This window comes from Leucoraja erinacea, chromosome 5 (assembly GCF_028641065.1).
Source record: "Leucoraja erinacea ecotype New England chromosome 5, Leri_hhj_1, whole genome shotgun sequence".
Classification (NCBI taxonomy): Eukaryota; Metazoa; Chordata; class Chondrichthyes; order Rajiformes; family Rajidae; genus Leucoraja; species Leucoraja erinaceus.
Window position 1 is genome coordinate 48,834,491 of NC_073381.1, and position 17,395 is coordinate 48,851,885.

The following is a 17,395-nucleotide window of genomic DNA, read 5'->3' on the forward strand; positions in this document are numbered from 1 at the left end:
TGCGGGGCAAGAGAGTTGCAGTCCGGGCAGGAGGCCACTCTGGCCTTGATGTACTTCACCATGCCAGGCCAATAGTACTGTTCCTGGGCATGCGAGACGGTGGCGTCAGCCCCAGGATGCCCCATGTGGGCAGCATTGAAGTACAGGTCGTATAGTGAGGCAGGGACGACTACTTTGTGGCCCTTGATGATAATGCCATCGATGAGCACCAGCTCATCACGAACCAGGAAGAAGGGGTGAACGCCAGCAGGTAAAGAGGTGCGTTTGACAGGCCATCCACGCCTGATGACAGCGGCAAGCTGTTGGAGATCGGGGTCGTCGGCGGTGTGTGCAGCCAGGCATTGGAGCTGCTTGGAAGGGACGAAATTCACGTTCAGCACCTGTAGGTCATCCTGTTCGAAGGGGTGCTGGACACGTGAGGTCCGGGGGGCCCGGGACAGCGCGTCAGCCACATGCATCTCGGTGCCCCTTTTGTAGACGATTTTAAAGTCAAAGCGCTGCAGCTGCAGCATCATCCGCTGCAGCCTTGCGGGAGCAACGTGGATAGGTTTGTTTAGGATCGTCACCAGAGGTTGGTGATCCGTCTCGACAGTGAAACTGTTGCCAAAAAGGAAGTCTCGAAACTTTGAACAAGCGAACACAACTGCCAGCAGCTCCTTCTCAATCTGCGCGTAGCGCTGCTCCGTGTCCGTCATGGTCCTAGAGGCATAGGAGACCGGCTGTAGAGAACCATCATCGTGCGGCTGCAGACAAGCAGCACCCAGACCAAAACGTGAGGCGTCACACGTTACCACCACAGGACGCTGCAAATCAAAGAACCTCAGAGTGGGTGTGCTGATCAGCTTTTTCTTCAGCAGGTCGAAAGCTTGCTGGTGGTGTGGGAACCAGGACCAGGCAATGTCTTTTTTAGTAAGCTGTCTTAGGGGCGCGCTCAGCTCGCTGAGGTCAGGAATGAACTTGCCCAGGTAGTTGAGCATGCCCAGGAAGCGCTGTAGACCGGCAATATCCGTGGGGGCAGGCAGTTCAGAGATGGCGTTCGTCTTTTGCGGGTCGGGCTTCAACCCTTTGGCCGTGAAAATGTGGCCAACGTACGGGACCTCAGGTACACGGAAACGGCATTTTGACGGGTTCAACTTGAGATTTACCTGCCTGGCGCGGTCCAGGATTCTGCGGAGGTTGCGGTCATGCTCAGCCACATCTCTGCCGTAGACCAGAATGTCGTCCACAATAATCGCACAGGGCAGACCTGCAAACAGTTGCTCCATGGAGCGCTGGAATACCTCACTAGCGGAGTTGATGCCGAACGGCATCCGCAAGAATTTAAACCTGCCGAAGGGTGTACCGAAGGTTGTTAAGTCAGAGGAGCGTTTGTCCAGGGGTATTTGCCAAAATGAACTCCTGGCGTCGAGGACGGAAAACACCGTTGCTTGTCCGACTTGGGCGGCGACGTCTTCAACGGTCCGCATTGGGTAGTGGGGCCGCTTGATTGCCAAGTTCAAGTCCTTGGGGTTGATGCACACCCGTATCTCATCCTTTCCTTTCTTCATCGTGGCGACCATGGTGGAGACCCACTCGGTGGGCTCGCTGACTGACGCCAGAACTCCCATATCGACCATGTCCTTTAGCATAGCCTCCACCTTGCCCTTCATGGCAAATGACACTCTGTGCGGCGGGCGAATTACAGGCACCACGGAGGGGTCAGTTGCAATCTTGTACACTAGCGGCAGCTTCCCCAGCTTACCGTCAAAAAGGTCTGGATAGTCGGATAGCGGATCCATCACAGCTTGAACCTCGTGAACTGTCCGGTCGAAAGACACCAGACCGAGATCCTGGCAGGTCTGGTTGCTCAGCAATGTGACACAGTCGCAATCCAGAATAAAGAACGACACGTCACAGGATGATTTCTGCAGCACACAGTGGAAAGTGGCCCTCCCCACAGGTGTTAGTTCCTCGCCCCCATAGGCACGCAAAACAGAGCGATCGGCAGTCAACAGCTCATTATTTCTTATCTTGTTGAACAGTGATGTTGACATAACATTCACTTTTGCACCATATCGAGTTTAGCAGAGAATGACTTGTTATTCACCGTAATGAGCACAGAAGGATCGGGGAGGCGAGAGTGGCTGTGAAGGACTGTGTAAACACTTGACTCTCCCATGGAATATTCGATCGCAGAGTCGTGGGCAGTGTCGGCAGTAGACCGAGAGTCCATCTCACTATCAAGTTGCTGAAGGTTGTTTAGGATTTGCCTAGGAGCTGGTGGCACTTTCCCACGGGAACGGCATGCGGCAGCAAAATGATTCATTTTCTTACAGTAATTGCAGGATTTTCCGAAAGCCGGGCACTGAGACTGCACGGGGTGGGCATAGTTACAATTAGGACACTTAGGTGCCCGCGGGTCCCGAGACGTACGGGCGGGTCGCGGTGGAGGGCGGGAGCGGTCCTGCAAACGTCGTGGCCCTGTAACACCAGTTACACCAGTCAGATGGACATCGCGGCTGTCAGATCCCCTCACCCCATGCGTAGGGGCTACCACCTCGGCGATGCGGCACGCATGCATTGCCTGAGTCAGGGTCAGGTCAGGTCGTTGCAGCAAATCAGCACGTAACTTCTGGTCTAACATACCAGTAACTAGAATGTCCCTGGTGAGCTGGTCACACATATTCTCGAAACGGCACCGCTGAGCAAGGTAGCGCAGGTCAGCGATGAAACACTCGACAGGTTCCTCTGGCTGTTGCTTCCGCGAGAAAAACCTAGCCCGCTCCAATATGCGGTTGGAGGGCAGGTCGCAAATCTCGGCAAATTTACGCAAAAGACATACCGGGTCAGCGGCAGATTCAGCTGGCACGACGAGCCGGCCGTTGTCATCCAGGACCGCTGGATCATAAACGAAAGCCCGAGCTCTCTTCATGGCATCGGGACCTGCTAGATTAAGCAGGAGGGAGGCACGGACCGCAGCTGGGTCATTTCTGTGCGCAATATTGACGAAGTGAGTGTAGTCCATCACAAAAGTAGCCCATCGCTCCGCAATGTCCGCATCAAAGACAAGGGGAGAAGGTTTCCTGCACGAGGAGGCCATCAAAACTGATAGGGAATTACCGGGCGAGTCTAATTAACTATCTGACACCATGTAAAGGGGACTTAGTCTGACACACTGTAACCTTTACTAGAGTCTTTATTACAGCCCATGGCACACACGTCCCAGCACTGGCTGCATCCAGCCTTCAGGCGTACCAGGACAAAATGGGAGGAGGGAAGGGGAGGAGATCATAGTTATACTGATATGAGAGGGCGTGTTAATGGTGATGAGGTAGCTACATTATAGGTTGCATGCATAAACCATCTACAGAGACGATGGCTAAAAATAATATAACCTGAAGCTTAAGGAAAAGATTTCAATTCGTGACATCCACTACAAAATGTCCCATTACTTTAAACCAACGTTGTCTAACTATTAAATTATTAGCGGACATTTACAGATCCCAATTGATTTTGAATGTATTCCCTGTTAATTTCTTCATCAATATGTCATGATATATACAGGGCAATTTTAACCTAACCCACTCGGCCGGAAATCTATTGGATCAGAGGTCTATACTTGCATGATTTTACTTAACATTGCCTTCAAAAATAAATGGAACTAAGCTTAATAACTTCAATAACTTAACATTCATTTATAAAACCTATTTTAAGAGGTTCTAATTATTTCAGAGCAGTTATGTACTTTTATTATATGAGTGCAGATGAAGGAGATGGGTAAAATGGATGGACATGCAGCTTAGTGATCTTATTCATGTTTAGTTTAGTTTAGCTTAGAGATACAGCGTGGGAACGGGCCCTTTGGCCCACTGAGTCCATATCAACCAACGATCACCTGTACACTAGTTCTAGGTTATCCCAGTTTCGCATCCACTCCCAACACACCAGGGGCACTTTACAGAAGCCAATTAATCTACAAACCCACACATCTTTGGAATGTGGAAGGAAACTGGAGCACCCGGAGAAAATTGTTGCCATGATTAATTGTGAAACATATTAATATATATATGATTACCGAGCAGCTCATAAAAACAAATATATGCAGATACATTTAGTATTATTCAAGTGAATTTCCTGTTCCATTGAGAAGTGTGATGGAAACATTATTTGCATTTGTAAATGGAGCACTTCCACAAAAATCAGTCAAAGTAATAGTGAGAGAGCTTTCTCAGGAAAGTCTTAGATATTGTCTCTCATAAATAACCCATGTTTACTCAAGAAATGCACCTTTTCAATAAGCCAGCGAAAGTGAAAGACAATGGTTTAAATAAAAATTATCATTGGGAGAGCAGCCACGGAGTTTCTTCATTGCACTGTAAACATTGTGAGATAGAGGTGAAGGCAATCAATAATGGGCCAGATGTGCACACCTGGCCTGCGTTTCTGTGGCTTATCTGTTGTTTAGAGATATTCGGAAAGAGTTGCACAAATAATATAGAATGGTCAAAAAGATTTTAACATTAGGAACTCAATTACAAATATGTGAAATGAATATATTAAAACATAAACATTAAAATAAACTAAACCTAAACCTAGCTTTAAAATGAAGATCAACGACTCGAACGAATGAAGGTGTGCCAGCGATATCTGGTGGAAAGCTGACAAGGCAGATACACATTGTATCCAGCCCCTTCACTCGGCAAATTACAGAGCACCCCTGAACTCAGTGGTGAATACAGGTCAGGTGCATTGCATGTGAACACCAGCACTCTCACGGGCAGCCTTCAGACACGGAAACCCAGCACAAGCTTCCATGTGCTCAGCAGTTCTCCAAGTTGTCAGGATGTCCCAGACCAGTTTAATCACAACATGCCTTCTGGTGAAAGTACTCACACTGCGCTTTCAGTGAATTCCAAGTATTAGATCAAGCATTAACGAAGAACAAGCAATGTATTGCTTTTGTGTATGAAGGAACTGCAGGTGCTGGTTTAAACCGAAGATAGATACAAAATGCTGGAGTAACTGAAGAAGGGTGTCGACCCGAAAGGCCACCAATTCCTTCTCTCCAGAGATGTTGCCTGTCCCACTGAGTTATTCCAGCATAATGTATACAAATTGTATGAAGATCAACTACGAGTGAATGGGGCAGTTCAATGTGTTCCAGCAATATCTGGTGAAAAGCTGACAAGCATAATTCAGCATAATTCCAGCATAACATTTAAAGAGAATGAGAATCAAGGAAGTAAAAATATGGAATACGCAATCTATAAATCTGAAATACAAAACATAAAAATGCTGGAACACTCACCAAGTTGGGCAACATCTGTAGAGAGGGATACAATTTTTTTCAGAATTTTGAAGCTGTCTGACATTGAATATTTCTAGCATTTTCTGCTTAAGTTCAATGCTGACATAAAAAAAATGAAATAAGGAAGATGAGATAATTTTGATCCTTGTGGCAGGGGAGGAAATATGCTTCCATTTTTAACTGTACTCATTGAAAGAATGCAGTGAAAGCTTTTCAATGTACAAGTGACCATAAACTAAACTCAACTATTGTCAACTCAAATCCAGCTTACATTTTGAGGCAAAACTTCCTCAGCATGTCATATGAGGTTCTTTGCTACCATTGCGTGGTATGAGGTCATACCATTGCGGGCTGGGGCTTTTGGGGGGAGGAGAGGTGTGTGGACGGGGGGGTTGTGGGGGGGGGCTGGGGGGGGGAGCCAGGGACGGGGTTGTGTAGGGGAAAGGGTTTGGAGCTGGTGGGGTGTGGGGGGGACTCACAGCAGAGGAGCACTGGAGTCGCTGATGGGGACTCACAGCGAGCACTCATTCTCCTCCACCGGGATCAGAGTCTCTGCTTTCCGTTTGGCGGCATCGGCGACATCTCCGACTCGGGGCCGAGCCGGGCTGGGCTGGGCCATTTCCGGTTCCTCCGAAAATTGTGTCCGGTTGGAGACCTCCGCCGGCCTCCCTCAGCTCCAGTAGACGCGATGGCGCAGGAAGGGGCAGACCACCCCAGGGAGTGACAGGAGAAGAAACTAATCCGCGCGGCTCTGATTGGCAGGAGAGGAGATCGATCTATGCACGTGCGTTTTTAAAGATTTTTAAACCTCGCTAACTTTTACATTATGCCACCGATCAGAACTAAACTTGGTGCATTCGCAGCACAGGAGAACTGTGAGTGAGCTGGCGAAAAATCGTAGCGCTATCGCATACCGTTTTTGTGCAAATATTAAAAATGCGCAAAACGGAATATAACAAGATCAGAATTTTAGTTATGTATAGATTTATTAGCCAAGTATGTTTTGCCATACAGTCATACCAATAAAGAGCAACAAGACACCCAAATATATTTTTAACATGAACATCCACCACAGCGACTCCCCCTCATTTCCCATTGTGATGGAAGGCAAAAAAAGTTCAATCTTCTTCCCTTCTTTGCTCTCCCGTGGGCGGGGCACTCGAACCTTCCATTGTCAGGGCGATCTTCAATCCCGCAGCCAGCGGGCGACTCCTCCATGTCGGGGCGATCAAGCTCCCCCGCGCCGGGCCATCGGACCGCGGGTCGCGGCAGGTCAAACCTCGTGTGGCTTGGAGCCTCCCGACATCAGTCTCTACCCGACACTGCGAGCTCCTCGATGTTGAAATCCGCAGGCCGCGGTTTGAGCGTCGATCCCAGGCAAGGGATTGCAGGTTCCAATGGTAAGTTCACGGTCCAGCAATGGGGCTCAAAGTCAGCCTCAAGCAAGGCCATCAGTCCATGATGTTAGGCCACAGAGCAACCGGAGATACGATCCGGAAAAGAATCACATCTCCGGCAAGGTAAGAGATTGAAAACCGTTTCCCCCGACCCACTCCCCACCCCCCACATAAAACAACCAGAGAACATTGACACATACTTTTAAAACACACTAAAAATAACAAAAAAGACGAAAAGACAGACAGACAGACTGTTGGCGAGGCTGCCATAGTTGACGGTGCCAATGTGTACTGTGAAAAGTGTAAGCATATTACCTTCCATGCAACAAGGATCAAAATTATCTCAATTTCCCTTATTTCATTTTTTTTAATGTCTTAAGCCCAAAATAATATGAAGCCCAAAATAATATAATTCCATGTGAAGCATATAGGAAATAAATTTAACTTAAAATTAAATCACTCATTGAATTCTTTATTTTTTCATTACAGCCACTGTTAGCATCTAAAGCTAAACTACATGATACATGTGGTGTACATAATCTTCATGGTTTACCTGGAATAATTGGAGGTCTGGCCGGTATAGTTGGAGCAGGAATGGCCAGCGATGCATTATATGGGAATGGGTGAGTACTGCCAATGAATGCAATCTATCGTGTATTATTTGTATCCTCAATTGAAATGTGGTATAGTTAATCGGAAACAGTACACAACCTTTAGGTAATAAATTTAAATTATGTGGCGTCGGGGACGACGCTGGGTTCGGCAATGACAACACTGACAGTCTGTGAATGTAAGTTTAAAACTTTCTTTGGTTTGTTGGTTCTATAGTTCCACACTTGCACCACAATTTTACAATCTAGAAATACATAGCAAATAAGGGGCATCAAAATTATAGCAACAGCATAGCCAAGTGAACTCTTTCCTTGAAATCTGAAAATCGATCAAAATTCTATCATTTCAATTAATGGATAATCACTGATTTTTCACTCCTTTAATGGATAATCACTCTGGAAACATTGCCCCGATCTGTGTGGTGAAATGTCTTTAGTCAGAAGGAATTCATTGCCACAGATGGCTATGAAGGGCATGGCATTGGGTTTTTTAAAGCACAGATTGATATGTTCTTGATTAGGAAGGGCTTAGAAGGCGATGGGGAGAAGCCAGGAGAATAGGGTTGATAAGGAAAAATAGATCAGCCATGACTGAATGGTCTGAATAGCTTTAATCTGCTCCTATATCTTATGGTGTTATGGTCTAATGGAATTCTTCCCAGTGCTTCTATTGGAATTGCACAACTGCTTTAGTGAAAGGCACAGAACCATGTCTACGAGAAAGGATGCTGAATTGTAAGCATAATGGCATAACCGTAGGGTTTAATTATAGATTTATTTTACTAGCTCTCAGGCTAAGTATGAGATTGAATCATAAATGGAACAACTGGGTGTAGCAATGGAAAATTTAAGGATCTTTATGGGTTGACCAAATTTGTGACACGAACTTCATCATTAATGATACTTCTGATAGAACATGCCATCCTGAGGAGAGAAAACCTCGTAAAATCATAATATTGGAGACACAAGAAAACGTAGGTGTTGGAATCTAGAGCAAAGAACAAAGTGTAACTCAGCAGGTCAGGCAGCATCCATGGAGGGAAATAGACAGATATGTTTTGAATTGAACCTTCCACTCATATTCCTCCCTCTAGCTTTACATATCACTGCTCTTCTTCCTTCCTTATCTGTCATTCTTCTGTCACCTTGTAATTTCTAGCCTTTGTTACTATCTCCACCCATCTGCCAATCACCCCCGACCCTTTACTTGTATCCACTTATCACTTGGTATACACAAACTTCTGGAGTAACTCAGTGGGACAGGCAGCATCTCTGGAGAAAAGGAATGGGTGATGTTTCGGGTCGAGACCCTCCAATTCTTCCACTTATCACTTGCCAGGCTTTGCTCCCCACCAATCTCTATTTTCCATGTTTCTCCCCCATCTACTCCTCAAGTCTGAATGAGCCTGACCCAAAACATCATCTATCAATTCCCATCACAGAATTGCTGCCTGACACGCTGAGTTCCTCCTACACTTTTTTTCCGCTCAAGATCTTATTACTGACAGCTTCTGTTGAAAAGATTGCCCAAATGTCTTAATCCCCTGAGATAAAAAGAATCATGTAATTACTCAAAATATTACCTTGAACAGAAGATGGAAGTGAAAATAAAAATAATGATTCAAACCTTCTGATAGATGAATATTGATCATATGAATATTGTAAACTTTTGATAATGTGTAAAATATATATTTTTCAATTTAACATTTTCTTTTTAAGCCTTTATGAAACTTTCCCAGAAAGGCGCCAGAGAACTGCCATGGTACAGGCTGGATACCAAGCTGCTGGACTGGGCACCTCTCTTGCTATAGCCATCATTGGAGGACTTATTACAGGTCAGGAAACAAAGCACTACCAACATGTTTTGCATGGCCACGAATACTAACTGCAGTACAACATGTGCAGTCTATCAATGTTATTATTTGACGTTTAGTTGACTTTGCTACTAGATAACACCCCATTTGATATGCATTCCACAATATTCACAAACAATGTTTAAATCTGGGTTCTCATCTTAAAGTTGAATAAGCTTTAAATTAATTTTAAGGTTTAAATCAATAAATAAATTTGAACAAGCAAATTATTGAAACCAACATTAAAGAAAAAAATCTGACGATCAACAATCTGATCGCAACACAAAATAGCGAACTTACAAATAGATGAGCAATTTTGTGATGAATTGATTAGATACAGTTGTAATATATAAATTGACTGCAATGTGATTTAGGTTAAATTTTGTCCAGAATTAACTAGGGTCTAAATTCCAATGGTTCTGGAGAAGCTGTCAGTCTTTACCTCAGTAAATGCAAGCAAGTATGAAATAAATGTCATATTCTTGATTATATGTATTTGTTGTTATAATTATAATTATTTTAGTGTTTCTAAATGATTTAGATAGTTAAGTTGTATTTGTTAAATAATAATAATAATAATTCAGTCTTCAATTTCATCTTCAGCAGTTTATGAATGCTTTTGAGTGTTAGGAATATTTAGCATTTTTAATTATTTCCTATTTGCTGAAAATAATGGTATTGGTATTATTGGGCTACCTGAGGTATGTCATTTGTGAGTAACTCACAAATAAAATGCATATTGTTCAGTTGAGTTCAATGCTTTTCATTTTATATTACTTAAGAAACACCAAGAAATTCAATTAGACCAGATTGGATTTTGACAAAGTTTGATCAAGCTTTCCTAAAACAGCACACTATGCAGAAAATTAAAATATTCCTCTCAACATGTAGATGATAGCCTTTGTTAGGCTAATGATTTCCTTAACTTGCAGTGCTTTGTTTGCAGTGGGAACGATTGTAAAATTACAACACATTTATTTTATGCCTATCTTTTCAATGCAAATCAATACATGATACCTGACATGCCAATTGATTTTACTAAAAACTATGCAACAGTTTTATAATATTTCAAACAATTTACAATAATTAGTCAATGTACCATGACAGTTGCATTGATTTTTTTAATGTAAACATTAATGTAACAGAAAGAGGGATATCCTTCTAATTCCTTTTGGAGGGAATAAAATCTGATTCTGGCTATATGGTAAAGGAACTTACCAACTCAATCACTAAAATTTTGAATACTGTCTGCTGATGCAAGTAATTGAATATTTGTGTTTTCGGCATTCAGCTCGAACCACAACATATGGCCTGATATTTCTGAAGCCGTATAATCACTGGGTTGAAACAGGGCCGCAATGTGGGTTGCGCTCACGTCGCAGCCCTGTTTCAAACAATCTTTCCACCACCATGCACAAGAAGCAAAATAAGTAACTTCTAATCTTGTGTGTGGACTCGATAAGAAGAAGATCGCTGGGTTATAGTTACAGGATCCAGCAGTTGTACTTGTTTATAAAATTATAGCCTGAAAGGGGGGACATGAATTGCTAATTCTGCCTGATGGTATTGTAAAGTTAGACCACTGTAAAAAGTATTAGTTCAAGTCAGGAGTGTTTAATGTATTTAAATATAAAACCTCATTTTGCTGGAGGTGAACTATTGGATGTCAGGTTGCAAGAGTGGCAGATTTTCTTAAGAAATAAATTGTTAAGTAACTATTTTTGAATGGAGTTAATAAATGTATGTTGCTACTGAGAACTGCTTAGAATGAGAATATACACAGATTTTTTTAAGAATCTTAGATGAATTTAAAAACAAGCCATTCTGCTGTTGATAAATATTTATTGTAGTATTAGCTTCAATCATAAGGATCATAATGACTATACATCTGACAAAATATTATTCCAGAACAAATTTTAATTAATTTGGAATTGTCATTATGGCAGGGTAAGAAATAGTTGAACTATCCTATGATGAGATTTTCCTACTTGCTACATAGACAAATAACAATTCTAATGGTAAAGGTAACTATTACACAAAGATCATGTTGAACAAATCATTTCCTCTTTTCACAGGTTTCATTCTTCGCATTCCAGTTTGGGGACAGCCACCAGACCAAAATTGTTTTGATGATCAAATTTATTGGGAGGTATAAAAATGTAATATTTTCGAAGAAAATTTAGAATAGTGGGATCATCTTTCTCATGTATATTCACTGCTTATACACATCCATACATAGAAAGGAGGCACTATTTTGTTTTTAATCTCTTCTCATTTTGAAATTTATCCCACACTTCTTGGGTATTGAATCTCAAAGCTGAAGAAGGGTCTCGACCCGAAAAGTTGCCTATTCCCTTCACTCCATAGATGCTGGCTCCCGCTGAGTTTCTCCAGCATTTTTGTCTACTTTTGCTTTAGCATAATGAGATCTGCTATGCCCACGATGATGCATTTCAATGCGACATAATCTAAGTATTTAAAAATAAAATATCCATCAGTTGTTTGATTTCAGAAATAAATTAACTTTTTTTTTTAATGTAATTGTTGGAAATCTGAATTAAAGACCGAAAATTCATGAAAACATTCAGCAGGTTGGGAAACATCTCTGAAATGAAATTATCGATATAGACAATAATCTTTCAGCCCAGGACTGAAATTGTTGGCCTGGATATTGTGGTGAACAGCGCTGTGACATGTTTGGACAAAGATCACCACAATGGCCTTGCCAACTACATGAAGTTGAATGCCCTTCCTGATCAGATGAAAGTTCAAGGAGATTCCTACAACACGTGTGTTGTTACTCAGCTAGCTGAGCAGTTAGTCACATTGAGAATTCTGACAAATAACAAAGCAGGATAGAATAAGCTCACTTTAATCTCATATGCTTTATACTTTTGAACAAGTACAATGTAAAGATTATTACACACACCAGAGATTAAGTTTGAAACTCATATATCATCTGAGGAATTAAATTGTACATTTGAAAAATCCATTCTATGGATCAGAGTATTTATGATGGGCACTGTTTGATCAAAGAGTCATTGACCTGACACTAACTTTATGGAGAAGTTTATTTATACTTCATGCATTAAAGCATAACGTAACAATGCAAAAAAGGTCAATCCGTGGAGTGGTGGTGAATCACTGTAAGGACCTTCAGGATTTGCAGATTAAATGGGAGATCTGGAGAAATTCTGATGCTGGTTCTAAGGAGTAATTACAATAATTGAAAATTTGCTGGCCTTACAACACTAGTATTAGCAGAGTTATGTCAACAGCACACAGATGTTTCAAAGCACATACATGATTCAACTTTTTAACGTTTTGTTTTCAATGTTATCAATCTTCTGTTTATTCTTAGGTGCCAGACAGTGAAAATGAGCACAATGAGCTTCTTTCATCAGAACATGGAAAACACCAGAGTAATCCTGTAGCATGATCCAGCTTGAGTTTTGAAGGAACATATCAACATTCCAAAACAACCCAACATTGCGAGGCGTACTTAATTTGAATTCAACATATTTTATCTTGCATTGAAAATGTAATTGAGTAACAAAAATCCACAAATAACGTCAGAATTTTTAATTTCAGTCTTCCTTTTTTCATAAAGATCTTCATTTAAAAGTATTCAAACAAAGTACCCGATTTGAGTGTTGGAACAAAACACCTTTTTTTATTCATAAATTCATATTTTATAATTATTTTTGCCGATATCTTTCTTAAACTGCTAGGATATTGCTTCTTTTGCTTGACATTATTCTCCTTTTTGGGATAGAGTTGCAATGATACGCGCCTTCAGATGATTGCATACTGCACCAATACAAGACCTAAGAGTATAATCTTAGACCTTAGCTACTGAGGGAGTGTTGAGTTACTGCAGGTATTGCCCAGCACTCAAGCAGAAACAAAAGTCTCTATAGTTATCTTTTTTTTTAAATGTAGGAGAGCTCTCCAAGTTCTAGACTGAATTAATAATGTAATTAAAACCAACAACAAAGAGCAAATGGTTATACACATTATTAATGTCTCAGGGACTTAACTGTATATACGTTGACTGACTTACATAATAGGTATTTAGCACAAAAAAATTATTGTATCTCCATTATTCAAGATGACCTAAGCATATGAAAAGCAGTGTGTGAATTTCCAAATATTCTCCTTTTACATATTGCTCATTAGACATACAAACATAAATTAGCAAGGAAAACATAAATCACATGGGTTCTGCTTCCTGATCAGTGGACAAAGATCATGCTGTAAAGATAGAAATGGATGTGATTTATCTCACGGTATAACATCTTGCCAAACCTTACTCACGTGATTCACACATAAAGAATAGCATCTTTCACAAGGTGTTGAAGAGTTCCTGGTTTTTATAAACTTTCCTCCATGAATCAATCATTTCAAAATAAAAGAAAATTCAAATAACTACATTTTGACAATACAATAAAAAAGGGCTAAAAGTCAGAGAATCAGCGAGAAAAAAATTGGGTGAGCAATAGTATTAATTCTTTTCATTGGAGTTAAGATTCAAGTGTGCCGTCAACAGGGAAATTGTTCCTCTTGTGTTTAAATTCTTACCTCGCAATTTTCTTTGTTTAATTGTTAATTGCCAATTTTGTTAGACATGTGCTTTCCATTTCTCTAGCCCATTTGTATTTCCCACTATCTATTTCTAATGGTAGAGAGTTCAAGGCAAATATTCAGTTCCCACAAATGAATGTTAATAACAGCCATGTTAGGATCATGATGAGGGCAAGGGTCATGAGGCATTTTAGGATGAGTTCAATTGTGGAGTTATGGGTGATCATGGGTTTATCCAGGTCACAATTAGATATTTTCTGGGAAGAAGGTGTGTGTTAGGAGGATTAAAATCTTTTAACAGCACAGAATGACAGAGATCATTGCGTTGACACAAACATTTTATACGAGGTCTGTACAAGAACAAAATTTACCTGAATGGCATTTTCAACATAGTACATTTTCCTCAAGTTAATTCAGAAGAGTGCAATATGATTCAAAATTGAAACCAAACTCAAACTATATATCAGAGTTAGGAATAGTTACGACCTGGGATAGGAGAGAGAAGTTTTCTGAAATATCTTCTAAGGCTGAAATATGATAGGAGGGAGCAGTTAAGGGAGATTACAGAGCAGTTTAGGGAGGGAATTTCAGGGTTTATATTTGTAAATAGAAACATGTTCTCTAAGGATCGAAAACCAGAAGAGATTGTCTGAGAAAAGACAAGGATGAGATCATGCAGAGATTTAAACGGATGCATGATACTGAAATTGAGAAGAATATCACTAGACAGAACCTCTTATTATGGAAAAAATAAGCTTTACTAATCTCTCAATAGTAATGATACTTTGCATACTATGCAATCTCTTTTGTTCATGCAATGCAAAACATTCACAAAATAATCTTTATGTCGATGTTCAGAGATGAAGAGTTGAAAATATGTATATATATCTGGCAAAATGCACCATGTGGTGCTACACGTTGTATGAGAATATTTGTTTATTGGTGATTAAATTCTAAAATTCAAACATAAATTCTACAAATGGATCCTCAAATATTCTATATTTGAATATAGAATATATTCTGAAGCAGGGTCTTGAGCCGAAACGTCACCCATTCCTTCTCGCCAGAGATGCTGCCTGTCCCGCTGAGTTACTCCAGCTTTTTGTGTCTATCCTCAAATATTAAGTTTGATTTTCTAGTGTAACATGCTACAAGACATTTACAATACAGAAGATAGACACAAAAAGCTGGAGTAACTCAGCGGGCAGCATCTCTGGAGAGAAGGAATGGGTGACGTTTCATGTCGAGACCCTTCTTCACCTGGTTAGGGATAAGGGGAACGAGATAAATAGATGGTGATGTTGAGAGATAAAGAACAATGAATGAAAGATATGAAAAAAAGTGACGATGATAAAGGAAACAGGCCATTGTTAGCTCTTTGTAGGGTGAAAATGAGAAGCTAGTGCGACTTGGGTGGAGGAGGGATAAAACTAGAGGGAATACTGGGGCTATAGAACTGTGTATTTAATATTCTGTGCATCTTATGCATCTTGTAAATCTAGATTTTTACACGATGTTCAAGTTAAACAAATGCTTGCATCAAATTATTATGTAAACATTGAGCCCGCAAAAGCCATTTACAATATTAATAACAAATGTATGTGGAAAGCTTGAGAAAAGAACTTCAATGTAATCTGTACTTTATGTTTAATAGAATAAAGAGTGCGTTAAAAAAAAAAGAATTGCAAATGTATCTATGTAAGTAATTGGTGTGTATTCTAGTTTTCGGGATAAGTTTTTACCAGCTAATTCTTACAGTTTCTGTATATTTATGTTATGATAAATAATGAATATATTAAAATGATGAGAGGGATAGACAGAGTTGACGTGGATAAGCTTTTCCCATTGAGAGTAGGGAAGATTCAAACAAGAGGACATTACTTGAAAATTAAGGGACAGAAGTTTAGGGGTAACATGAGGGGGAACTTCTTTACTCAGAGAGTGGTAGCTGTATGGAATGAGCTTCCAGTGGAAGTGGTGGGGAGGCAGTTTCGATTTTATCATTTAAAAATAAATTGGATATGTATATGGACGGGAAAGGAATGGAGGGTTATGGTCTGAGTACAGGTAGATGGGACTAGGGGAAAATAAGTGTTCGGCACAGACTTGAAGGGCCGAGATGGCCTGTTTCCGTGCTGTAATTGTTATATGGTTATATGGGTAAATGATAAGTATTTCATAACAGTTATTTACAGAATAATAGTTATTAATAGCCTGCAAATTTTTGTACATAAATCACTGCAGAGATAATGCTCAAATATTATCATGTAAAACCATGGAATATATCCAATAAATTAATTGCATAAAGCACAGGAGAACATTCAGCACATTACAATTGTAGACTAGAATCTGAAAAAAAATGATCATGTCCAAATTATCTAGAGGGTGACTGATGGCTATGTTTGTTGTCTACATGGATTTAGTAAAAACATTTGACAAGGTCCCGCTGGTAGGCTGATCCAGAATATTAAAATGCATGGGATCCATGGCAACTTGGCAGTTTGGACAGAGAACTAGCTAATGCACAGAACTCAGGAGGGTAATGGTGGAAGTGTGTCATTCTGGCAGGGAACCATTTGTATTCCACAAAGACTGAGGCCTCTGATGTTTGTGATATATATGAATGATTTGGACAATAATCAGTTAATAATTGGTTTATAGATTTGAAGACAACGCAGAAATTGGTGGAGTAACATACAGTGAAGAAAGATGTCAAAGCATACAGCGTGATACAGATCACTTACAAACAAGGGTGGAGAAATGGTAGGTGCAGGTTAATCCAAGCAAATGTGAGGTGTGTCAAATGTAAGGGGAATGTATACAGTTAATGGCAAGACCCTTAACACCATTGTGGTACAGAGGGATATTGGCATTCATCTCCATAGCTCTGTGAAAGTAGCATCGCATGTAGATAGATTGCTAAAGAAGATGTGTGGCTTGCTTGCTTTCATTGATTGGAGTATTTAGTGTAAGAGTCAGGAAGTCATGTTGCAACTTGAACTGTTGAACAAACTGTTTTGGTTGCATTAGGGGCTTCGGGCTTTTGTTTTGTTTTGCACTTTTTTATTTATTTTAGAGTTTAGTTTGGAATTTAGAGATACAATGTGGAAACAGGCCCTTCGGTCCACCGGGTCTGCGCCAACCAGTGATCCCCGCACATTAACACTATTTTCTACAAACACTAGGAACAATTGTACAATTTTAGCAAGCCAATTAACCTATAAACCTGTACGTCTGTGGAGTGTGGGAGGAGGATTCAAGATTCAAGATTCAATTTAATTGTCACGTGTACCAATTAAGGTACAGTAAAATTTGAGTTACCATACTAAGTAAAAAGCAACAAGACACACAGACACATAAAATGAAATTTAATATAAACATCCACCACAGCGGAATCCACATTCCTCACTGTGATGGAAGGTAATAAAGTTATCTTCCTCCTTTGTTCACCCATGGGCAGGGCCTTTGAACCCTCCGCAGTGCCGCTGCCGACGGTCCAATGTCCGAAGCCCTCTTGTCGGGATGATTGAAACTCCGGCGTCGGGACGGAATGGAACATGGAGCTCCCGAGTCGGCCTCTTCTTACTGGAGACTGGCTTCACGGTGTTAAAGTCCACAGGCCCCGCAGTTGGAGCTCTCCATAATCCTCTGCAAAGGATCGCA

The 17,395-nt window shown here is 40.8% G+C and overlaps 1 protein-coding gene across 1 annotated transcript in view; it reads left to right on the forward strand.

The window, feature by feature from the left end:
* The window catches only part of rhag (Rh associated glycoprotein), a 33,958-nt gene extending 20,382 nt beyond the window's left edge, over positions 1 to 13,576 (forward strand). The window contains exons 7-10 of the mRNA XM_055635547.1: positions 7,174 to 7,307; positions 9,015 to 9,130; positions 11,224 to 11,297; positions 12,510 to 13,576. Coding sequence (XP_055491522.1) covers positions 7,174 to 7,307; positions 9,015 to 9,130; positions 11,224 to 11,297; positions 12,510 to 12,587 — 402 coding nt within the window. The 3' untranslated portion in view covers positions 12,588 to 13,576. The remainder of the gene's footprint in view (positions 1 to 7,173; positions 7,308 to 9,014; positions 9,131 to 11,223; positions 11,298 to 12,509) is intronic.
* Positions 13,577 to 17,395: the final 3,819 nt, after the last annotated feature.